The sequence below is a fragment of the Prunus mume genome, linkage group LG2, assembly GCF_029339155.1.
Source record: "Prunus mume cultivar Tortuosa linkage group LG2, ASM2933915v1, whole genome shotgun sequence".
Classification (NCBI taxonomy): Eukaryota; Viridiplantae; Streptophyta; class Magnoliopsida; order Rosales; family Rosaceae; genus Prunus; species Prunus mume.
The window spans coordinates 34,732,425-34,757,639 of NC_142699.1; the positions used below are offsets into that span (position 1 = coordinate 34,732,425).

At 37.2% G+C, this 25,215-nt stretch overlaps 5 protein-coding genes across 7 annotated transcripts; 1 reads left to right on the forward strand and 4 right to left on the reverse strand.

Annotated features, from left to right (window-relative positions):
• Positions 1 to 2,597: 2,597 nt before the first annotated feature.
• LOC103323199 (GDSL esterase/lipase At4g16230-like) lies at positions 2,598 to 4,660 on the reverse strand. Its single transcript, XM_089046579.1, has 5 exons — positions 4,391 to 4,660; positions 4,083 to 4,213; positions 3,742 to 3,966; positions 3,402 to 3,657; positions 2,598 to 3,089 (listed from the first exon to the last, which is right to left on the reverse strand). Exons 1-5 carry the CDS (start codon positions 4,620 to 4,622, stop codon positions 2,866 to 2,868), a joined length of 1,068 nt encoding a protein of 355 aa, XP_088902705.1. The 5' UTR covers positions 4,623 to 4,660; the 3' UTR covers positions 2,598 to 2,865.
• A 1,938-nt stretch (positions 4,661 to 6,598) lies between these two features.
• On the reverse strand, positions 6,599 to 8,415 carry LOC103323198 (GDSL esterase/lipase At4g16230-like). Its single transcript, XM_008225174.2, has 5 exons — positions 8,171 to 8,415; positions 7,886 to 8,016; positions 7,459 to 7,683; positions 7,084 to 7,339; positions 6,599 to 6,960 (listed from the first exon to the last, which is right to left on the reverse strand). Exons 1-5 carry the CDS (start codon positions 8,397 to 8,399, stop codon positions 6,737 to 6,739), a joined length of 1,065 nt encoding a protein of 354 aa, XP_008223396.2. The 5' UTR covers positions 8,400 to 8,415; the 3' UTR covers positions 6,599 to 6,736.
• A 5,184-nt stretch (positions 8,416 to 13,599) lies between these two features.
• LOC103323176 (Peroxidase family protein) lies at positions 13,600 to 15,204 on the reverse strand. Its single transcript, XM_008225149.2, has 3 exons — positions 14,760 to 15,204; positions 14,209 to 14,569; positions 13,600 to 14,101 (listed from the first exon to the last, which is right to left on the reverse strand). The coding sequence occupies exons 1-3, from the start codon at positions 14,964 to 14,966 to the stop codon at positions 13,695 to 13,697; spliced, it is 975 nt and encodes a 324-aa protein (XP_008223371.2). The 5' UTR covers positions 14,967 to 15,204; the 3' UTR covers positions 13,600 to 13,694.
• A 3,720-nt stretch (positions 15,205 to 18,924) lies between these two features.
• LOC103323175 (Pectin lyase-like superfamily protein) lies at positions 18,925 to 20,592 on the forward strand. Its single transcript, XM_008225148.3, has 5 exons — positions 18,925 to 19,213; positions 19,311 to 19,473; positions 19,622 to 19,828; positions 19,944 to 20,194; positions 20,439 to 20,592. The coding sequence occupies exons 1-5, from the start codon at positions 18,951 to 18,953 to the stop codon at positions 20,590 to 20,592; spliced, it is 1,038 nt and encodes a 345-aa protein (XP_008223370.1). The 5' UTR covers positions 18,925 to 18,950.
• Positions 20,593 to 21,021: 429 nt separating this feature from the next.
• Positions 21,022 to 22,304, reverse strand: LOC103323173 (uncharacterized). Of its 3 annotated transcripts, none has more exons than XM_008225145.3 (2): positions 21,572 to 22,304; positions 21,022 to 21,469 (listed from the first exon to the last, which is right to left on the reverse strand). In XM_008225145.3, exons 1-2 carry the CDS (start codon positions 22,032 to 22,034, stop codon positions 21,159 to 21,161), a joined length of 774 nt encoding a protein of 257 aa, XP_008223367.2. In that variant the 5' UTR covers positions 22,035 to 22,304; the 3' UTR covers positions 21,022 to 21,158. The 3 variants fall into 3 exon arrangements, with proteins under 3 accessions (XP_008223367.2, XP_088902985.1, XP_016647849.2); XM_089046859.1 differs by having other exon boundaries at positions 21,022 to 21,595; positions 21,734 to 22,297; XM_016792363.2 differs by having other exon boundaries at positions 21,022 to 22,303.
• Positions 22,305 to 25,215: the final 2,911 nt, after the last annotated feature.

Sequence of the window (25,215 nt, forward strand, 5' to 3'; positions counted from 1 at the left end):
GGACTTTCATAATTTATCTCAGTATAAAAATGGTTGTTCTTGCCAGAATAGTTGATAGAAATTGGACTGTTTTATGCAGAACTGCCCTTTACAAGACTATAAACATACATATCAATGCTAGAAGGATTAAAAGACAATTGGAGCTCCATTTCTGCCTAGATAGAAGGCTCTGATCCGGACTGGATATGTCTCGGCCGGATGAGTGTCAACAACTTCAACTACTAAGCTTCAGCTGTAAATCGATACCAAGTTCAATTTTGGCAGAGCTTTAATCTACTTCAAGCTTTGTGAGGCTTTTGAGTTAGCAGAATGCTACTTCTTCAATCTGAAGGCGCGTTCTTGAGGACTTAGTGTCGGGACTGCTGTAAGATTTTGTTGAGGTTTTGGGAAAAACTCAAACTCTGCTTGTTTTGGCTTTTACTGAACCAAATTTGTAACGAGAGAAGAGATCTTCGTTTTAGATGATTTATTTTCTAAGCCTGAACTTTGGGAATTTTGACCTAAAGCTAGTTTCTCTTGGAGTTCGAGTGAGCTTTTGGTTTATTTCTTGTTGTTTGTTTGGTTGATGAATTTTTTGTTGTTTTTTTACTTTGCCATGTTCACTCCTTCTTATATTTACAAGAAATGCTTAGGAGTGGAGTTTTTTTCTTAAAATAATGGGCGGCAAGTCTTTTCAAAAGGATCTACAAAGTATTTCAGGAGAGAGGAAGGGATTTTAATTCAGTCAGGTAGGCTTTCATCAATATCAGTTCTTAAGATCACTCTCTGTTTTTTCTTTAAAAGAAAACCTAGTCCCTTTTCCCAATTTAACTGCCCCTTGTGAGATTTCAACTGTGATGGTTAGTTTGATTTCTTCAGTTTAAACAACTCCCTACTTTCCTGCTTATTTCTTTCTGAGATTGAAGTTTGCTTATCTCTTGGGAGAATCACATTCTCTGGAATAGAGAAAAAAGAAGAATATATATATATATATATATATGTGTGTGAGAGAGGATTTGATCTTCAGTATTTTCAGAGATGTCCATTCCTAGTTTGCCAGCCACTGACCCTTTCTTTTAAATTCCCAATCAACTATGTGATAGTTGATTTTGTTGATTTTTCAAAGTCTGAGAAGAAAGGTTTCACGTGGATTTTTTGAGAAATTGCTGCCGGGCCTTTTTGAGAGATGGTAATAGGTTGGGCCCAATCCAAATTTTCTATTTGATCTGTCTAAAACATAACTGCCATCCCTTTGGTATTTTTTTATTCCTATCACCTTTGAAAAAGACGTGGGCTAGGCTTTTTCTCTCTCTCAATCCGATAATTTGAAGCCCGGTTTTAGTTTCATGGGCCTTTGAGAAGTGGGCTGTGTGTGTGTCAAATTAGGCCCAAACAGATATTAATGTGTTTCTTCCGATACATATATACATATATGTTTTATGAACAAGACGTTTACTCTTTATTAAAGGACGAACTGTTGATATGATATTAATAAAACCTTAATATTATTATCGATAATATGTGAATAACAAAACATACCGATACAAAACTCGTCATGTAACAAAGGAAGACGGATGTGCTAGCTGCACAAATAATATGTTTGTACTGTAGTTAACTGAGTTTGACCTCAAGTGCTAATTTGAGTCTTGAAATTAAAGTCCAAAAAAGCTTCATTTGACATAGCCCCGGGTGATAATATCCCCCTAAACATTATATCGTTAGAGCCAATTACAACTGCATAAATTGCTTTTCTCAACAATTTCTGAGCTGCAGGAACGCCAATCCACGACAGTTGTCTCATGATTACTGATTTGCATGTCAAAATTGATTCGATCACCCTATCCATATATGTATGTACTATATATCAATTATTCACATAATTTTGTTTTATAAATATGGAACTTCATGGGAATTTTAAAAGGGAAACAAATAAACAAGAAACTTCATGAGGAGAAATCTTCCTTAGCACAAAACACTTACAAAGATAAATCCACCGGAATTGGAAATTCCAGCGGCACAGGAAGCATAATTGACAACCTTTTTCTTTTCTTTTCTTTTTGGTAGGAGGCCTTATGTAATATATTCAACTTTTTAAATCTATGGGAAACTTGTGGCCTAACTCTCTATGCCAGGAACAGCTCGATTTGTTCCATATTCTAAGTTCTAACACATGTTTTTAGTACCTATTAGCTAGATTAACTTAATTAAATTTGCATGACCACCACAAGCAGAAGATCAGATTTTGAACTTTAATTATTTAGTAAATGGCATGGAATGGAAAGGCTTATAAGGAGTTGGGTTACTCTGCCCATTGCCAATTGGTTTTGGGGTGAAACCTCAACTTCCTTCATGGGGATTGTTTTTGTGTGAAAGCCCAACAGCCACATATGCTCTATGTCAATATGTATTGTTCATGTGTTAGACTTGAAAATTCGTCATACGTGCGATGGCGTGTGAGAATGTGAAGGTAAAAATATCTCACATTGAAAAGTTGAAAAATCTAACAAGAGCTTATAAGATATTGAGCTACTCCCTCAATTGTCAATTAGTTTTGGGATGGAACCTCAACTTCCTTTAGAAAGGCCATTAAATATTCATAGCAAAGTTTGATATATAGGTTTAAAGACTGAGAACCAATAATTATTTCGGAGGTGCTACCAAATAAGGAGGGTGGAAGACCAACAAAACAGAACTACACTGGAATTAATCATACTGAGCCTAGATGACACAGCGCAAACAAGGCTTGAAATTCTTCAAAACCCACTCATATGCAGCTTGGATTCCATCATTTATTTCATCAATGAACCATCTTGTTTTTTTTTTTGAATTACAAACAGGGTCGTCCTACATCATATTCAGCTCATTTCAGGTTCATGGATTGCTAGCTCAAGATTGCACAAGCTGTCTCAAATTCATAGGTGACATATAAGTTAAGTCGCCATCCATAATATGCCTTGTTGCAACAACACAAGCAGCATCCGTCAAGTGAAATGGATCCCAGAATACATACTTTGATCTGTCGGGACAAACTTTAGATAAAGGATTGCAGGGTACCAGTCCCCCTCGTCTCCCGGCAAACGCGCAGCATGCAGAAGTTGCAACCTCAAATCCTATCAAACATAACAGAGGTTAATATACAAATTTATAAATAAACCCAATCCTAGACATGTATTTATAAAAAAACCCAAGCATTATTTAAACATAGAAACACACCCAAAATCAACCCCAAAGTCAACTTTTTGGGTGTGTTTATAAATGGGTTTTGAGTGTGTGTAATGATGGGTTTTGGGTGTGTTTATAAAGTGTTTTGGGTGTTGGGTTTTTTTATAATTTCAACCTCCATTTTGGGTGTTTTAGTGAAACTCCCTTACTAATATTGTTAGTTGTTACATGACTAACTGCAACTCATAGAATATACAGACCATATGAAGCATAATTTTGGGTGAGATCTTGCAATATTCGATAATTATCTGCGTAAACAAACTTTGCCCCTTGAAGCTCTTTGTTAAGCTCTGCAAGCATGCCCTTCAACTTCTTGTTGTATATCTGGGCCATCTTATTTAGCACACGAGCACAACTTCCCTTCTCAACTGGATGTATGTCTTTCTCAAATGGGATACAGCCAATAAGTGCAGCGTTGCTCACCACAATCTTTCTAGCATCCAAGTTGTAGAGTGTCTGCAAAGGAATTTTCTTAGTGTGTGTGCTTCTAACTTTTTTATTTCAGCCAACATATGTAAGTCTTAAAGAAGGAAATTTAACCGTAAGTGCTAATTTGAGTCTTGAAATCAAGAAATCCATATAAGCTTTTTCTGACATAGCAATGGGTGCTGACTCCTTGAACATTATGTCGTTAGAGCCAATTACAACCACATAAATTGCTTTTCTCAATAATTTTTGAGCTGCTGGAATGCCGATCCTTGACATGATAGCTAGCGCAGTTGTCCCATGGTAACTGATTTGCGTGTCAAAATTGATTCGATCACCCTACATAGACATACACATATATACATAATTCTTCAGACTCATGCATGATGCATGCATTGCAGATAGCTTCCCTAAATCCAAAAACTTCTAGGAGGTTAGTTTAGCAGAAAACTTACAAAGAAAAATCCAGTGAAATTGTAAATTCCAGAGGCAGAGGAAGCATAATTGACACCTTGTAGAAGATTGTCTCCAGAAGCAGTTGGAGCCAAGTAAGGTGGAGTAAAATTTTTCAAACCCACTTCCTGTTCTGTCATAAGAAAATAAGAAAATTGTAAAAACTTTGAGTCCATACTCGAATACGTTTCTGCAAACAGTAGTAAGTTGCCAGAATTGAATTCCCAAAGAGAAAGAGGCAGCTATATATATATATATATATATATATATGTATTATGAATGATTGAATATCCATTGAAACGTTACGTACGAATAATGTCAATAATTGTTCTCCCATTTGAAAATCTTCCTGTTGGGTTATTCCCAAAATCAATTCCATAAGGGAAATAATTTGCCTTAGCTAAAGTTTGAAGGTGGTTGTTGTTCCCCACATCAACCAAGGAATCGCCAAAAGTGAAAAAAGCAGGAACATTATTTTGGGCTGAGCAGCTAACCAACAAAAACAAGTAAACTACAAAAATTTGGAATATAATTATCTCCATTTATTTTAAGATAGAAATAATAGTAACCTTTCTTTTCGTTTTTTATAAGGGGGTTGTTATCCTTATATATATACAACTTTCCATATCTGTGGGAAACTTTGTGCCTAACTGGTCTATGAAATTCCCTCTTAGTATATATTGGTTGAATTTGTGCCTAACTCTCTCTAGGCCGGCAGGCCACAGTTGGATTTGTTATGTTTGCCTCTATTATGATCCACATTGTAGGCCGGCCGGTGATATTGGAACGCCATTATGTCTGAGCTAAGTTTCATAGCTTCCAAGGAAAAGAGGGATCGGAGAACCCATTTAAGAGCTTATTCACTCCACTTTATGTGGTATCTAGCTAGGAATTGGATTTCATACCTTAATTCACTCCACCTCATTAGAATGTACTTTTCTTAACCAACCTCCTTTGCTTTGAATACATAAGTGGGCTGCTAGCTTATATATATAGGGATGCTAAGTCGGCAACTTGGCTTTGGACAAGTCGGTTGCACAGTAACCGACTTTCCCAAAGTCATTTTCAGTCATAAGTCGTCTTCTAATTTTAGATTTCTCTAGTTATAATACATTCTATAATTAGTATGATGTTTCTAGTGACTTTAAACTTGTCAACTTCTCTCAATTTTTCTAGATTATTCTATATTATTCAAGACATAAATGTGCATTAATTTTAACACTAACCAACAAAAACAAGTAGACTACAAAAATTTGGAATATAATATTTATCCCCATTAATTTTAAGATAGAAATAATAATAACCATTCTTTCTTTTTTATAAGGGGGTTGTTTATATACAACTTTTGATATCTATGGGAAAACTTGTGTCTAACTGGTCTGTGAAATTCCCTCTCAATTCACCATTGAATTTGTGCCTAACTCTCCTAGGCAGGCCACAGGCCACAGTTGGATTTGTTCCTCTATTATACAGTCTAGGCCGGCCGCTGTGATATTGGAACGCCATTATTTCTGAGCTAAGTTTCTTAGGTGCCAAAGAAAAGAGGGATCGGAGAATCCATTTAAGAGCTTAATACACTCTCTTTATGTTGTATTTAGGTAGGAATTGGATTTCTTAGCTGTGTGGCCTGACCCTAAGACCCGAGGTTCTGTATGGAATTTACTGCCTTAAGACCACCTATATATTGTCTCCCAAATTAAATTAAATGTTAAGGTTCTGTATGGTGTTTGTAAAAGAAAAAAAGATAATCACATTAAACTTTTGTCTAACGGATCATGACAGCATACATATTTCTCAACTAGTTTGGCGTCTCCACACCTACCAATCGATTGCACCTTTTAATCTCAACAAATTTGTACTAAGTAATGAGGAGTAAATGTTTTTCCTTATAATCTCAATTTTTTAAACTTGTTTTCTTTCTTGCAATCCTTTACCTGCAATTTGCAAAGTCCCAGTCTTTCTAGTAAATTACTCTTCTTTGAAACAATCGAACCGAATGGTACTCGGCCTAAATCAAGTCTGGATAGCCAGCTGAGTTTTCATCAGTTACTTGAGCAGCCTCTATGATGATAAAGATGGTCGTACTGGACCTATACTGGGTGTTGCTTAATTCGTTTTTGTTTGGGCGTTAGCCCTCCGTTCAACCAGAAAATAAATACATAAAAATAAAGTCCAACCAAATGCCCTAAATGTAAATTTGACTTAAAATTAGAAGTCAGAAACCGATAGTATATCACTGGTTGATTGAGTAGAGAGCATAAGATTATTTTCTTTTTCTTTTTCATACAAGCAATATGGAGGGAGGGGGGAATCGAAACTAGGATATCAGGTGCATGGATAAATGCTCTTGAGCTACAAGCCCCTTGCAGAGCATAAGATACTTACGTTCTTATTATAATTCCCATAATGTTCTAATGCCATGTTTATGAAGAGTATGTTTTGAACTTAGGATGAGGTTTGAATGTTCTTGAAGTTATTAGTGAAAATCTTATAAACTTCAAATAATGACATTGAAATGTGAAATTCCTCAAAACCCATAATAGCTAACTGGCTTGGATTTGGTTCCAAAGTCTATTTCATCACAGAACCATCTTGATTTTTTGAAAAACAAACATGGGCGTCTCATTGCAGTTTATTCAGGGACTGCTATGCTAGCTCAAGACTGAACAAGTTGCCTAAAATTCATAGGTGATGTATAATTTAAGCCACCATCCATCATATGCCTTGCTGCAATAACATTAGCAGCGTCTGTTAAGTGAAACACATCCCAGAATATATACTTGGATCTGTCGGGACAAACTTTAGATAAAGGATTGCATGGCACCAGTCCCCCTCGGCCCACGGCAGACCAGCAGCATGCAGAAGTTGCATTCTCAAAGCCTGCATACAGTGAAACACAACAACAACAACAACAACAGCAGCAGCAGCAGAGGTTAATATTGTTATAGTTATTACATTATAAATAAACAAATAAATGCCTCAAAAGATAGAATATACACGCACCATATGACACATAATTGTTTGTGAGATCTAGTATTATTCGGTAAATATCTACGTAAATAAACTTTGCCCCTTGAAGATCTTTGTTAAGCTCGGCAAGCATGCCCTTCAACTTGTCGTTATATGTCTGAGCCAAACGATTTATCAGACGAACACAACTTCCCTTTGGAACTGGATGTATATCTTTCTCAAATGGAATACACCCACAAGCTCCAGCGTTGGTGACGATGATCTTTCTAGCATTCAAGTTGTAGAGTGTCTGCAAAGAAGGAACAAAAAAAAAAATAGTCAAATTAATCTGTACAAAACTACTACTAAAGATTAATGTGATTAGTTTACATGAGTCAATAGTCTTAATTATTAAGGAATTTTACTTACCGTGAGTGCTGATTTGAGTCTTGAAATCAAGAAATCCAAATAAGCTTCTTCGGACATGGCCACGGGTGCAGACTCCTTGAACATTATATCGTTAGAGCCAATTGCAACCCCATAAATGGCTCTTCTCAACAATTTCTGAGCTGCAGGAATGCCAATCCTCGACATGATAGCAAGCACGGTTCTTCCATGGTAACTCATTTGCGTGTCAAAATTGATTCGGTCACCCTATTATATACGTACATAATATTCTGACTTACAATTAATAAAAGTAAATTGCACGCCGTAGTATGGTATGTATTAAAGTTAAAATTAGCTTCCTCATCATCAGGAAGCTAATTTGAAAGCATAATACAACTCGTTTAGTTCTGAATTAAGACTAGCTAACTTCCTTAAATCCAAAAACTTGTAGGTTTGGGAGAAAACTTACAAACAGATATCCAGTAGAATTGAAAATTCCAGAGCCAGCGGAAGCATAATTGACACCCTGCAGAAGTGCTTCTCCAACAGTAGTTGGTGCCAAGTAAGGAGGAGTAAAATTTGCGAAACCCAATTCCTGTTCTGTCATAACAAAATGAGAAAGTAGTGAAGTTAATTTAAGTACATATCTCTACATTGTTGCAAAAATAGTGTACAAATATAAATTGTAATACTAATTTGCCAGAATTGAAATCACAAAGACTTGTCGTATGAATATCATCAAAACGTATCTTACGAAGAATGTCAAAAGTTGTTCTCCCATTTGAAAATCGTCCTGTTGGATTATTCCCAAAATCAATTCCAAAGGGAAAATAATTTCCCTTTGCTGTGGTTTGAAGGTAGTTGTTGTTTCCCACATCAACCAAGGAATCGCCAAAAGTGAAAAAGGCAGGAACATTTTTGTTGGCTGAGCAGCTAACCAACAACAAGAAGTAGACTACAAGAATTTGGAATATAATCCCCATTTCATGAAATAATATTAACCTTTCTTTCTTTTTGATAAGGGGGTTGGTTATATATACATATATACAATACTCTTCTATTGAGGGATACAATTTAGGGTACCATACGAATTTATTTTCAACGATCCAAACCATCTATTGATCATCCTTGCAAAAAATTAGACAAATCGGAAACCGTTTCAATATTCAATTGTGTCCTACAAAATCAATGAACACAGTACTTCAAGAAAGTATTAAAATTTCAAGAACTCAATTGAGATGTCAAATGATATCAGATTCAAGTGATTTTATAGAGATGATCTTTGAATGAGTATCTACAAAATAGACGGTCTGGATTAGTGAAATACAATCCGGAGTGGACCCTACAAAGGGTGTCTCTCAAATAAGCTTATTTGAGGGATCCCTCAATGGAAGTTCTCTGTATATATATATCTATGCCTAACTTGGTCTGTGAAATTCCCTCCTTTCTGTAATTGATTAAATTTGTGCCTAACTCTCCGCCGGCCACAGTTCCATTTGTTCTTTTTGCCTCTATTATTCTAACACGTGTTATTACCTTTAGATTGAATTCATTAAAATTGCGTGACCAATAGTAGCAGCGTCAGACTTTAATGTACAGCCAATGGTATCGGGCGCCATTACTCTGATTTCTGAGCTCAGTTTCATAGGTTCAAAGGAAGGAAGAAGGCAGCAGAAGAACCCATATTTGGGGATTTCACTCATCTTTCAGTTGGGCTTTGGCTAGGAATTGGATGTTCATCGCTTTTGGCCTGTGCCTAATGTCATGAAATTTATTCGTTCTACTTCAAATGTTTTAATCAACACGAACAAGAGAGGAGAATACAAATGACGGTATTTCACATATAAGCTCATATAAATAGGTCCCAAAATATAGAAAAATCTTACAATATTCAAACTCTAAGAAAAAATCCATTTGACGTTTCAAAATGACCAAATATACAATACAAGCCTTTATTAGAAACCTAAAAATTACAACACTCCATGAAAGTTTTTTTTTTTTTTCCTTTTAAAAATCATAATGCAAGGATAATAATGGTATTTCACACACCATTCAAATTAAAAATTGGTACATCTGGTCCTTTTTGGGTTTTTTTTTCTTCAATTTATAGGTCTTAGTGTTTATATATAAAGTCAATGGAAGAAATGAGGTTTATTATAAATATCTCTACAAAGTAGGGCATCTTCCAGGATTATGAGTATTTAGGTTGTCTGCATTTTCATGAATTTAGGCTAATCCTCATCCTTTAATTAATTTAATGTCTCAAGTAGCCCAACTCACCTTTATGAACTTTGTTCATGTTCATCATTTTCTTCTTTGGTCTATCTTCTCATTATTAACCAAAGAACCTCATTCTAGTTTATGTTATATATCTTTCTCCTCTAATCTGTCAGCCTCCCTTTGCATCCATTCCAATCACGTTTGGTCTTGGAAATAGGGCTGTGATTATCATTGTTAACCCAACAAATTCATTGACATATACTACTGTGGGAGCAAATTTCTAAGAGTCTCTTTATCTCTCACAATTCAACGATGGATGAAAATATTGCATTCTATGATTGCACTTCTTCATACACTCTGGAAGATTTATGCGGGCATTATCAAAGTCTTTTATTAAGATTGCTTATTGCATCATGTAACAAATGGATTGAATTGGGGGGCACATGCTAAATCCTTCGAACGAGAATATTTCATTCCCACTTGATTATCTACGTAGTGAAATATATTGTGGGTGCCAGATTTTAATCTCTCTGTTATTATCTCAAAAACATTAATCATCACAAGAGTATATTCAATTGACATTCTCACGGTCGTACTCATGACAACCCAATTCTTTCGTTGTGATGAGATGGGGCATGCGGTTAAATGCTTCAAATGATACTTTTTGTTTCTCACTTGATTCCCTACTAAAAACCAGGACACAATTAACATGTTTTGGCTGCTCAAAATACAGGATACAATTGTTGGTTGAAATGTTGTCCTCATATGTGCACACTTGTCCGACTACAATGGGGTGTTGTGATTTATAAACGATCAAGGACGCCAGGAGAACAGGGAAACTCAAAGGGAGAGGGGCAGACTAAACTGCATCTCTTGAAAATGAGGAGCCAGAATGCCAAATTGATACTTGGATGTGGACTACACAGATAAGAACCATCTCATTCATTTTGATCAGTTTAGAATTAAATGGACTTCCTAGTTCCTCTTTGACAAAAAGAGAAAAACGTTGAGCCACTAATTTACATGTTCTTATTGATGCAGACCCAAAAGGAAGGAAAATCATTTCAACCCTGAATGATTTGAACGAAGCAGCCACTACTATAACCGATGCAAGCCACTCACTCAACTTCTCTCAATCCACTTTGACTTTCACATAATATGATTTCACACATTTCTAATGGTCATTAACAGACATGTTATTATCTATACTTATGTGCATACCAATTAGATGCCTATGTCAAGTGCAGTTTAACATGATTCGGAACCTTTATATTCATTGAAAGATGTTCAAAGAGTATGCACCTAGTCAATTAACTTGGCTTTTGCCTAAGTAAAATTATAGCTAAATTGAATGCTACTAATTGCTACAGTAACAAGTGAAACAATTTTTACATATGCCTAGTGCAAGTAACTTGGCTGGTTTCCAAGTCGAGATATAATTTACTCTGACTGTGTTTCTTTTTAAAAGATTTCTATATGACGTTAGCTGTGTGAACAACAACTTCTGTCAAATATTTGCCAATGCAATGGTTTATTCTCTCTGCTACATATATTATTGCTTAAGTCTATCACGGAGGTTAATAATTCTTGGTTGTCTTTTCAATATAGTTAGCTTATACTGTCTACACATATGGACTAGCTCAACTATTATTTTTCTTGAAATTCTTAGTGTAGTGTTTTTCTATACTAATTTGATAATCGTGTACTCATCAAGTGCTTATGCACCCAATTTGAGTCTTGCAAGAATTAATTGTTCATCTCGTGGAAGACCTTTTATATGTCTTTTTTATATTCATTTGGTTAACCCTAAGTTCAATTTCCAATTTGCTTGAAAAATGATTACAAATCTAAGAAAATTGTACTCTATGCCTCTTTAGTCACCACGATTTATGATTTTGATAATTGACAAAAATATATATATACAATTTGAAACTCAGCGTGACATAGGCAGGTGTAATGAGAATGTCAAACAAGGTTTGCAAGCAGGGAGCATATCCAAATTATATTTCAAAAGCCAACAAAAATCAACTAAGTTGATGATAAATTGAAGATAAGGAGAAGTGTGTGTGCCAAAGCCACGACACTCCATGAGCTGATGCCTCAGAACTCCACAAACTATTTTGGTTCATATCAATTACCTAACAATATTATCGGATCCATGCCGATCCCTACATCACCCCGGGGATTACCAATTCTCTGGGGGCGATCAATTGAATTCATGCCAATCCCTACACCACCCCGGGGGTTACCAATTCTCTGGGGGAATCAATTGGGTCCATGCCGATCCCTACACCGAGGGTTACCAATCCCCTTAGGGCAATCAATTGGATCCATGCCGATCCAAACATCACACTGAGGTTACCAATCCTCTAGGGGGGATCAATTGGGTCCATGTCAATCCCTACATCACCCTGGGGGTTACCAATCCCCTAGGGGCAATCAATTGGATCCATGCCGATTCCAACATCACCTTGAGGTTACCAATCCTCTAGGGGCGATCAATTGGGTCCATGCCGATCCCTACATCACCCTGGGGGTTACCAATTCTCTGAGGGCAATCAATTGGATCCACATCGATCCCAACATCACCCTAAGGTTACCAATCCTCTAAGGGCAATCAATTGAGTCCATGCCGATCCTTACATCACCCCAGGGGTTACCAATCCCCTGGTGATAATCAATTGGATCCATGTCGATTCCTACATCACCTTAGGGTTATCAATCCTCTAGGAACCATCAATCGGATCCAAGCCAATCTTTACATCATCTCAAAGTTATCAATCCTCTCGAGCCCATCAATTGGATCCTTAGTTAATCCTAATCAATTGGATTCTTTGCCGATCCAAACCAAGGTTCACCAAATTTGACAATACATATCATAACTCAAGGACTTGTGGATCAAGGATTTCTTAGGGCGGTGCTTTACTCATGAATCGTTGTTTAGCTGTGGTCAAGAGGTAACAAATTTAGTTTGCTTCTAAATTCCAAGATATTTTCTCATGTTCCTTAGTTAACAAATGTATTTATTATATTACTTGATATCTCTTGAAATCTCGCATGGAACGAATTCCCACAATAAATATTTTATCTCTTCACACCCGAGAACAAAGCATATCTGAAGAGAGAAAAGGGGGCATGTGTGGGAGCAAATTTTACTCCGTAAACAATAACCCACTACTCATACATCCTAAACTTGGGGGAATGGAGAAAATCAAGTAACATGACATCCATTATCCTGAATCATGGAGGAAAATAAGGGATGTGAGAGTTGGAGCCTAAGACTCCACTGCCTATAAAAGGTCAATTAACACAACATCTCGGGGCAAAAAAATGAGGTGCAATACTATTCTAAACTCTCCTGCAATTATACTCTTATTGACTTGAGCGTCGGAGTGTTTTTTTGCAGGTACCCCCCTCCTTCACTGATGGCAATCGAAATAGTGTCCGACTTCTCAACATGGAAATCAAATTACTTGTTGGAGGACCCGAAATTTTCTACTCCAACAACTACATACAATTTTCTTTTGAATTGATTAGAAGAGAATATATATATATACACCAAATGTGACATTATAATTCTAACATTCTCTTGAAATTCTTCAAAAGTCATAGCTTGGGTTTAAGTTTCGCATTTGTTGACGCTGGAGTCTCATTACAGGATTAGGGGGAGACATAAAATTAAGTTGGGAAATTAGTCTGGCTTTAGTTAGGAAATGCTGGGTTTAGGTTGCTACTCAAATTTTAGTTTTGCTTTGTATAATTTTCGGTGCGCGGCCTTTGCTTTTGAGTTTCGGGCTTGTGTTCTTGTTTTAAGCATGTGTTGTTGGGCCTTTTATTGCTCATAGGCTTAATGGATCGTATTTTAATCAGAACAAAACAGAAGATTTGAACATGAAACGAGCCGAAAAGAAATAAATGTATGTATGTATTGAAAAATAAAAAGTAGATCTTCTTGATCCAAAGTTTGGAAAGCACTGAAGATTCGAATTCAACATGAACTGAATAATTTTGGTAACAACAATGGTATTGCAATTTAAATTAACAAACGCCTCTGACTCTCAGTCCAATACATTGCATATCTTTCTAACAACACCTTGATTCCCACTCAGGACACCAGAGCTAGAGAACTTGACAAAGGCAGAAGAAAATGCCTGAAAGAAACCATCCTGATCGGCAGCAAATCGCTTGACAGCGAGAGCTGTGCGCGGGTCCATCACCATTTCAGCATCAACTCTAAGTACCCCATGGCCTCTAATTACATTATTGTAGTAGTGGTTGTCGAATGTAAGTGTTGTAGGGTCATTAAGAACGAAGCTTGCATTTGATGTCAAAGAGCCTTGAGGACAGTTTATCCTTAGGAATGCTTCAAACATGGGCGCCATGCCTTCTACACGCCCACCTTGATCAAGTCCGCTTAGACGTTTTAGAATGTTCAAACAATGTGTCACCCCTAGTGTGTGCGCGCCTGCAAAATTGCAATAATATGTTTTTGGACATGTTAGTTTCATAAAAAGAATTTTAATGCACACTGTTTTGAAGAAACCCAATAGAACAAGTTCATGTACTTGTTACCCATTATGGCCACAGATTCTTCGACTGTCATCCCTTTCTTTGCAAATAGTTGAAGCATGCCATCAACTCCAATGGTGGCAGAAGGAAGCAAAGAATCTGCAAGCTTATAGCTTGGAGGAACAGAAGAGTCTCTTCTTCCCAAAGGAACCTTTATCTTTGGCCCTCCTGACGCAGACACTGCCTCCCGAGCAGTTAAGACAAGAATATCAGAGCAAGAAACTTGTTGGGGACATTCTAATTCAACCATTGACTTGAGAATATTGATTGACTCTCTCTTTCTGACACCAAAGTTTTTCCCTGAAGCCATCTCCGATGACACAGTGTTCTCATTTGGATCCACAAGAATTGAAGCATCACAGCCCTGTTGTTACAAAATCAAACCATCATTTATTGAAAAAATATAACTAATAAAAAATAGACTGAAGAGTTTCCATTTTTAAGCCATGCACTTCACCCTCAATGTTTGGGCTTATATCTCAACTAACCCATGTCTCAAATTCCTAAACTGAGAGAGAGAGAGAGAGAGAGAGAGAGAGAGAGAGAGAGAAGACCTGAACTTGGCAATCATGGAACATGAGCCTCAACAGAGCTGCAGGAGCAGTGGGATCAGTGAGAAAAATAGGTTGGAGGGCAGCTCTAACAATGGCCTCAACTTGTGGGCATGAGTTCTCATAGAAATTATAGGAAAGCCCTTGCCCTTCAGCTCCAATGCTGAACACAAACAGAGATATGCCTACCACTACAGCTCTCAGATCCATTGTGATGATTGGCTGGAGTGTTTAAACATAAAATCCTTTGTGAACTTCAATGCTGCTGCTATGACTCCCAGAAAACAGAGGACTCTGCCACCTCCAGTAGCAGTAGGTGAACTTAAAGGATGCCAGTCCAATTTACCTCCAGTGGAGGGATCAATTTTCTTTTATAATTGTGAGGCAATTGTGAACTTGTACGGCTTTTAGTAATTGCTAATACAAAACAGCTGTAATTTGTGAAAAGAAAAAGGTACTGTAATAAGAACAGTGATGGAAATTAAATACATGGATGATTAAATATTTGATGTCGAATTGTTCTTGACAATGCCATGGAAAAAAATTGCTTTCTATTCATTATGATTTATAATACATTGATTGATTGGCATCTATCTGATAAACAATTTGTCCTTTTCCAGTGGCAGCTTATCCTGTGAAGTAAATGCTAGAATTCTACTTATAGTTTGCCACTAATATTCTGTTCTGCAAATTTTATTTTGTTTACAAAACCCAGTTGGTAAGTAATTATAACTAACCCTACCCTAATTACAATTTACATCCTTCCCTTTTACCATGGTGAATGTCAAGTTCATCCTTCATGTTAAGGATACTGTTTGCCTCCTTTTCTAATTACGGTTTGATACATGTGCATAAATAATTCATCAAAAACACAAAAAGAAAAATGGGTGAGAGCATATAGGCTTTGCTTAGCATGTGTCTGACTAATTCATAATGAGCAGTTGAGTCTGGCGGTGGTGGACTGGACTTAAAATTCCAACCAGAATCTAAATAATGCAGCAGGCAAAAGTTCAAGGCTCATTTCCATTTCATTGTGAAAAAAATCAGACACGAGATTTTGTTAGGAAAAGAAAAAGATTGAAGCATACGAGCCACAAAACAAGAAAAACTTCGACGAGCACAGGAGCCCACTTATTAATTATATGCTGGTCTATATCACGAAGTTAAGCTTTTCCATGGCTGATTGGTGGTGGTTCCCACAAACTTTGATTGGCATTTTGCATTGTCAAAATCAAATCTGCAATGCCTTTGATGGGTTGATCTTATCCAACCCCCCCTCATTTTAAATGTTTATTGCATATTTATTCTTGTATCTTTAATTGGATTTGAGGCATTACTGCTCCCTGCATTTGAGTATTTCTGTCTTCGAGTTTGATCACACACTATACACGGTGTGTGAGTTTAGTATATCGCCCTTCTCAAATGCATGAGTTTAGTATATCGCTCCTCTCAAATGCACACTGCATATGGTTTGGTGCTTTGGTTTGGAAAATGACCTTCAACTGCCGAAGTAAACGAACACGGCATCATTCACATGTTCATGGCAAAGCCATGTTTTTTGTTTTGTTTTGTACAAAAGAAAAGGCAAGCATGGCTTTAAATTTTTAATCAATATATATATATATTCAAATATCCAGAGGAGAAATGTAATGCCAAAAGTAGATACACGTGTCGAGTGGATAATTCTAGAGACTGATCACACACCGCTTTCATCAGGAATATCGTGAGGCTGTTTTCCAATTGTAGATCTTTTTTTTATTAGTACCATTGCAGATCTTATGGGTTTCACTGACTTTGGGTGGCTTATTCTCATAGAGGAATGCACGTCAACACCTCTGTGCAAAAGAATAGACCGATCACTGCAATGCAACCTGTATTTTTTGGACCCAACCCAACGCTCCTATCTTATTTATGAAGTCTGAGCTCTCTTCATCAGGCAGGCTCCACTTAAACCAATTGACATTGAAATTAATTAATAAAAGCCGACTAGGTTCACAAGTTTGGTAATGCTTCTGAGCACCCATTTTAGGAATATCAGGGGTTGGATCCTGTAAGGAACCTTTTAGGGAGAGCATTCCGTAAACAGCGACCCGACTCTGAGTGGTAGCCTACTTACTACCATTTTTTTTCATCAAAAAAATTATTAAGCTTTAGAATTTAAGTATTGCATATGTTATACCGTACAAATGTTATTACTCCACAATTATTGGGAAGATTATTGATGAGAGATCGTACATATATGAAAGCGTAGTGAAAAGGGAGGAGATTTTTTACATCCACTTGACAAATACACACATTCAAATGCTGGAAAGCATAGAGTACTTTCAAAGTTTCTAGGGTTGACATAAGATTTGTTAGAGCCTTTTGTATTTATACTTACCACTTTGAATTCTAACAAAATCGTGCAACTCATTAATTCCTTCAAAATAAATGACTTTTTGAATACACTTAAACTTTGTTTAACTTCTAAAAAGTCATAATTGAATACACCTAGATTTTGATGTATTTTTTTAAAGTCAATTGAAATTTTTTAAAGTCTGAATCTGAATACACCCAAACTTTTACAAACTCTTTTAAAATCTTAATTGAATACACCTGGATTTTTAAACTCTTTTAAAATCTTAATTGAATACAACCTCAACCCCCTTCCCCCCAAACCAATTAATAACAAGTGGCTAATTTTGGGTTTTTCTCTCCAAATAGGCTCTATATGAGTTTTTCTATAATATGTTCATGCTAAAATGAGTTTTTAAATAAATATATGTATTTTTTCTACTACCCTCCTTGCTCTCCTCTATATTTACAATGAAGTCTGCACGAATAATAATGTTTGAACGTCCGCATTAGAGAATAACTGTATATGACTCCATAAAGGGGGAGGAGGAAGAATCACACGCCTCCTCCCCTTATCTCTTCTCGTTTTTTCCTTTTAGATTAGTGAATAAATTCACTGTGACGTTTTGAATAAAAAGCCTCTTGTGGTGGTTTCTTCTGAGTCATGGTTAGGTTGAAGTTCATCATCACCCTTTTAGTCTATGTTCTCAATCAAATCATGCTCCCAAAACCTACTTTCTAACATCACTCATGTTTTCTAAATTTGATTCTACATCGTCGTTAACGGAGGTTGCTACAAATCACCCAATTGTTCTTCGGCGATGTTGTTATTTTCGTTTATTTGTTCGCTCTTATGCGCAGGTAAGTCATTGGAAATCATATTTTCCCTATATCTGTTACGAATGCGGTGGTGGTTGTGTTCACAACAACACTTTTCAAGTGGTGGTGGTAGAGTTCATCCAGGCTCATGAGGTTTTTTAAGGTTTTGGTTATGTTGGGTTTGTGGGTTTTGTTTGGGCTTATGATTAATTGTGGTGATGTGGGCTAATACTTTTAGTGCGACTTTTGTCAGCGTTAGTTTTGCTTTTAACATGCTAGTTTGTTACCCTCTTAGAATTAATATTTTAAATGTATTGTTGATGTCTTTGATTGTACAATTGAAGTTTATCTAATAAAATTTATATTTGATTTATTATTATAAATAAATAAAGGTAATATAAACCAATTGTTTCTCTGCAAATATTTATATTGTTTTTATGTTGAATGTTGAATGCACGACCCACAACATAGAATTAACGTTTCTTGCTATAAAAATTCTAGACGAACTATGAACCAAAACTGTATGCATCTTTTATTTATTTAATGGTATGCATGCAGTTGTATGTTAAAGAACAAAAGAAAATTTTGTAACCACGTCATCATCTTCAGAATGCCATATAGACCGAGGGGTTCACCTCAGTGGTGAGGTCCCTCCCCCTTCTCCTCTTGGTCTCGTGTTCAAATTTCAGGGTAAGTGCCCCTCTCTCCAATGCAATGTATCTTTCGCTAATTCTAAATAAATAAATAAATAAAAAAGAATGCCATATATTGTACGGTTACACACGGACGAGCTAAAACCTACCAACAACGGTGTTTGTACGCCAGTGTGTGTTTCTCTCCCCATTTTAGAACTTGTGCCTACCTGGCCACCCTCAATTGCTCATGAAAAACAAAGAAGTTGAAATTAAGCAAATCAAAAGAGAAAAACCAGACAAGAATCCAACGGAGGCCCTCTAAAATAGATGGAATTTCGTTTAGCCAACAATAAACCCCACTATATAAACTCTTGACCCAAATTGAAGATTTTGCTCTCCCTAAAACATGGCTGGGTCTGCATCCACAACATTCATTACCTTGGCAATCATTTTTTCCATCGCAGTAACTTTCACAAATGTTGTCGATGGATTGACTGCGGAAAAAGTAATTGACTCTCCCCTGTTGACCCAAAAGATTAACACCAACCGCACCATCAAGGTCGATGTCAATGGCAAGGGAGATTTCAAATCAGTTCAGGCTGCCATTGATTCTGTTCCTGAAGGAAATAATAAGTGGATCATCATTCATGTTAGGAAAGGGGTGTACAGGTAATTCACCATCAATTAGAGCCTCTTTTGGAATTAATTAATGAGTTTTTTTTATAGGTATTACATTATCTAATGCATTACATGTTTTGGCCGGCAGAGAAAAGGTGATCGTACCACGTAGTAAGCCCTATATATTCATGAGAGGAAATGGGAAGGGAAGGTCCGCCATTGTCTGGTCCCAAAGCTCTTCGGACAATGTCGAATCTGCTACTTTCAGCGTCGAAGCTCCCCACTTCATTGCCTTTGGGATTAGCTTCAAGGTTCATCATCATTTCCTCCTTCTACATATATGATAATCTAAACGAAACTCTCAAGCAAGAAAAACTTAATCATTCTCTTATCGGAGTGTGAAACAAGCGAGGATTAAATTTCTGACTGTATATAATTGAATGATGAATTAATGTGCAGAATGAGGCTCCCACAGGCGTGGCTTACACCTCGCAGAACCAGTCAGTGGCAGCATTTGTGGCAGCAGACAAAGTAGCATTTTACCATTGTGCATTTTACAGTACCCATAACACCCTCTTCGATTATAGGGGCAGGCATTATTATGATAACTGCTACATCCAAGGCTCAATCGACTTCATCTTTGGACGTGGTAAATCTATCTTCCACGTAAGTATTAGTACTCCAATTTATTTTTTATTTTTATTTTTATTTTTATTTTTGGGGTTTTCATATTGTTAATTTCACAGGAGTAAATTAATATCAATGTATACAATTAATGCAGGCCTGTGAGATCTTTGTGATTGGAGACAAAAGGGTGTCAATTAAGGGGTCTGTGACAGCTCAAAATAGGGAGAGCGAGAAGGAGAACAGTGGGTTTGTGTTCAACAAGGGCAAGCTGTATGGTGTTGGGGACACTGTGTATCTTGGCAGGGCCAAGGGTGCCTTTTCCAGAGTAGTTTATGCACACATGTACCTCTCCAAGACCGTCGTGCCTCAAGGCTGGACCAATTGGAGCTATTCTGGCGGCATAGAGTAAGAACCAACTAACTAACATGTCCTTGTTTTTTTTAATACGAGCGATCGTTTAAACTATGAGGGGTAGAGGAATTTCTCACACACACTAACAAGGTGTTATTGGGGTTCGAACTTGAGATCACTTATGTTTCTCAAACACACGCTAACATGTAGTTTTTTGTTTCCTTGTATTGGTTGTTATTATGCCAAAGTTTTGGTCGACTAACACAGAATGTTGTGGGATGATTATGAAAATGTACAGAAACTTATACCATGCGGAATATAAATGCAAAGGGCCGGGAGCCGAGGCTGGAGGGCGAGCTGAATGGGCCAAACAACTCACTGAAAAAGAAGCTGCCCCCTTCTTGTCTATCGACTTCATCAATGGCCAGGAATGGCTCCCAGTGTGGCTATGAATTAATTGATGTCTGTTTGTTCATGAACCTCGATCATTAGATCATTAACCAGGAGTTTACGACATTGATCGAACATGCAATGCAAGAGGCTCATATATGTTTGATTAATCCCTATAATATCTTTCCATACAAATGTAAAACTCTGTATTATAATCAAAACTTACATTATTCAGATATATGGTTCTATCCAATCCACTATCCCATCAATTGCTAGCTACAATCTAATTCATGTTAATTCTTTCAAGCTTATTACTCAATTCAGATTCTAGCTTGTACTACCAAGTAATGTCAGCAGTAGCTTGTTCCAACTTTGGGTGTTGGTTTTCTATTTGAGTGTTAATAAATATTTTTGTTCTTGCCTTCTTACGTTTAGTGATGGTAGTCGTTTAGGCCAAAGCTTGGGATCACAAAATGCTTGCATGGAAGATGTAAATAAAAGCTAATGGTGAAGCACGTTACAGCTCTTCATTTATTGTACATAGTTTAAGGGCAATACATTTTCATGCAGGATAGCATATAACACACGACTTTTGCATGCCAACTAGGGCTATAGCTGAATTTGGGATTTAAAATCCACCGCCAATTCCTCCACCACCACCAGCACCGCCGCCAGCTCCTCCTCCTACACCTCCGCCTTTGCCACCCCCAAAGCCTCCACCAGCACCACCACCGGCACCACCTCCGCCGCCAACTCCTCCTCCAACACCACCACCTTTCCCACCCCCAAAGCCTCCACCAGCACCTCCACCTGCACCACCACCACCACCAACACCACCTCCACCGCCTTTGCCACCTCCAAAGCCTCCTCCAGCACCACCACCAGCACCACCGCCTGCTCCTCCACCAACACCACCTCCACTTCCACCACCAACTCCGCCTCCTACACCGCCGCCTTTGCCATGGCCTCCTCCGGCACCTCCACCTACACCACCGCCTGCTCCTCCACCAACACCACCTCCACTTCCACCACCAACTCCACCTCCTACACCACCCCCGGATCCACCTCCTACACCGCCGCCTTTGCCACCTCCTACACCGCCGCCTTTGCCACCACCAAAGCCCCCACCAGCACCAGCACCACCACCAACTCCACCTCCGGCACCACCCCCGGCACCACCTCCTACACCGCCACCTTTGCCACCTCCTACACCGCCGCCTTTGCCACCACCAAAGCCCCCACCAGCACCACCACCAACTCCACCTCCGGCACCACCCCCGGCACCACCTCCTACACCACCACCTTTGCCACCTCCAATTCCACCACCTGCACCGCCTCCGCCTCCTACACCCCCACCGAATCCCCCGCCAGCACCTCCGCCAGCACCACCACCCAAACCGCCGTCAGTGAATGTTTCTTTCTCAAGTTTGCGACACTCAGCTATTGCTAGCACCACTACAAACATCACAGCAAACAACCCAACAAGCTTGGAAAACTTCCCCATCTTTCCCCAATAAAGTGTGTATAGAATAGAGGAAGCGGGACTGGTAATTGTTTGGTTTGATTAACTTTGGTAATGGGCATCGACTATTTATAGTGTGCTATAGCAAGTATTGATACTGTAGAAGTAAAGGTCAGAAGATGTCAATACATAAATGCGTACAGTTGAGAGACGCTTACGATTGTGGACTTTTTACGAAACCTGATTAATGAAATGGTGCGAAATTCAACCCTGTTTGACAAAGAACATAATTAGCCGGCGCAACCATAATCTTGTAGTCCCTGACACCGTCTCAGTGGTGTCCCAGCTGTGCCTGTGCTCAACCACTAAGCATAGGCGTACGAAATAGTCCAACTCTACTTATTAGTGTTTCGAGAATTATAGTAAAATATGTTCGTATCCAAGAATTTGGAGTTATAACCCAAGTGATGAAGGTAAAATAACTAAATGAGGCTTAATTTTTAAGCCTCATCTTAAAAACAAAATCAAAAAACAACATTGCAAAAATGGGTGAACAAATTTGACGATCTTTCCTAGCAAAGAACGTGATTATCTCAATATGTGTGTTAACTTTTAATATTATAAGTTGAGTTTGAGTGTGCTTTTCAAAGGGCTAAAAGCGCTTTTTGATAATCAAAAGCGTTTATGACTGTGTTTGGTAGAAAAATGTAGAAGTACTTATGGGTCATAGAAGCACTTATACGTGTTTTTGAGGAAGCACTTGACACACACACACACATATATATATATATATATATATATTTCCAACCAGAACTTGTTTGCCTCCTCTGGACAGTAAACTTGACTTCTAACCAGACAGCTTATTTTGAATTCAGAGTAGAAAAACTCCTTAGAATTTTCTTTATCTTTCAAGGAGATAATATTACGAATACCTAAATATTTACCAATAGATAATTTATGCGGAATATTTAAAATACTAGCAATTCTATCCTTTTTATGTCTAAGAATTGAATTAGAAAAATAATTAATAGTAGATTTATGAAAGTCTACTTTTTTTGACTAGAAGTTTGATTGAACTAATCCGAAACAAGCCCTCAGTTGTATTATCACTAATTAATGCCTTAAAGTAAGTCCATGTGATTTTGCTAGCACAAAAAAAGAAATCTATGTGACTAGTTCAATCAAATTAATTATATGGGCCACCGACAACAATTTTGTAAGGTACAAAATTTCATGAAAACGTGAGATTTGGCACGTAAACATCATCTAAAGCATTGAAGGTAGTGATAATACAATTGAGAGGCTTGTTTCGAGACTGCTGTTTCTTTAGGATTAAGTATTTCTACTCAATAAGCATACTTCTAACAAAAGCGCTTTTATTATAAATACATTGAAATTTTCATCATATATAAGGTAAGTCCATGTGGTTTTGCTAGCACAAAGAAAGAAATCCATGTGATTAGTTCAATCAAATTAATTATATGGACCACCGACAACAATTTTGTAATGGTACAAAATTTCATGAAAGGGTGAGATTTTGCACGTAAACATCATCTAAAGCATTGAAGGAGATGATCTTAAATGATTAGTTCTAGTGTCAATTTAAATCCAAATTGAAAGCCGGAAGAAATTTAGGCCTACACTTCAAAACTCCATATAATATAACGGTTTCGAGCCTCTGTTTGGCTCATGTAATTTGTGTTTGGTTAGGCCTAGGAAGGGAGGATACTGAAATTAGGTTGTGAACTTCTTTAGGTTCAGCCAAAAAATTAAGAGCTATTCATTCACTCTTATCTATAGCCACAAGTGGCTTCATCTAGAATATTCTTCGCATATTTTCATCATCTAGTTTGTAGGTTCTTGAGTTTTCTAGAATTGTGTAGTTACAACACAAATATGCATTACTTTTTCAACAAATTTAAATGAAATAAATCTTGATGATTCTGTTGCTGATTACATCGTTCATAATCATTGGAATAAAGCTGAGCTGATGCAAGTCTTATCACACACCCATTAATTCACCTCTTCAAGATACTGAGGATAGTTTTGTCTGGGTCCTTCCCCAAATGGCAGGTTCAGCTACAAATTATTTTACGACATCAATTTTTAAACACATTGAGCCTTCGTGTTACAAGGCAGTTGAAGATATTCAGGTCCATGTTATCCTCGTACTGAAGTATAAATGTTAAGAATTCTAAAAGGAAAAGGAAGCATCATAGGGTAATGTATGGTTGGGAAATGGTATAAAGGGGCTGGTGGTTTTCTCATTAGAGATAGTCCTGCACGCGTTTTGTTAGCAGCTGCGATCAAAAATCCGATTGGTTATTGTTCTGTCAAAATGCTAATTTGACATCTAATGTCATTATTTATATGTTTTTAATCATAAATATATATTTGATGTATTTCTTTTAGAAATTACTTGGGTCTCATATCACTCAAATTAATTAAACAATATTGGACTTGATATCAATGCATATGTTTATTTTATCTTATAATCAAAGCAAGGTTGTTTAAAGATGAAAAGTTGAAGTGGACTTTGTAGAGTTTGACACTTTTTGCCCTCTGCCATTTTCATATTGTTTGGATGTTTGATTGATTAATGTTTTCAGGCCTCTAATTATATTTTTAATGATATTTAATTATCTAGTGAAAAAAAAAATGAAGTGAAGGATTGGTTCTTGGGCCCGAGTGTCACGAGCACGAGCATCAAATGAACTGGGCTTATCAATAATTTTACATGGGCATCCTTTTTAAATGTAAAAGGAGTCAATGTCCATGAAATGTTGAAATGTTGCTACAATCATTAAAGATATCCAGTTAATTGCTGAAGATTTTCAAGAGATCTTATTTCGACATGTTTTCAGAGCTGCAGATGGATTTGCTAATATTAAGCAAACTAGGAGTATGTGGCTTTCTAGTTTTTGTTAGAATTTAGAGCAACTATTTCACGTGATAGTAGCTTCCCTTGCAAAGGTTGTGGTGTTTCCACCTATTGTCATGACAACAACTATTCACATGAGATATGAGGAGAGAAATTTGTATAGAGTTTTTGTGTGGAAAGTGAAAAATATGACTATGTATTTATTTTTATTTTTAATCTGAATTTTTGGTATTTTTTTAAGATTTTTAAGATTTTAAATTTTTTTGTTGATGACGCCAAAACTAGGGTTGGAACTAAGGCAAATCTTGCTTGAGGGCCAGCCTGGGTTCGTGGGCCCCATCT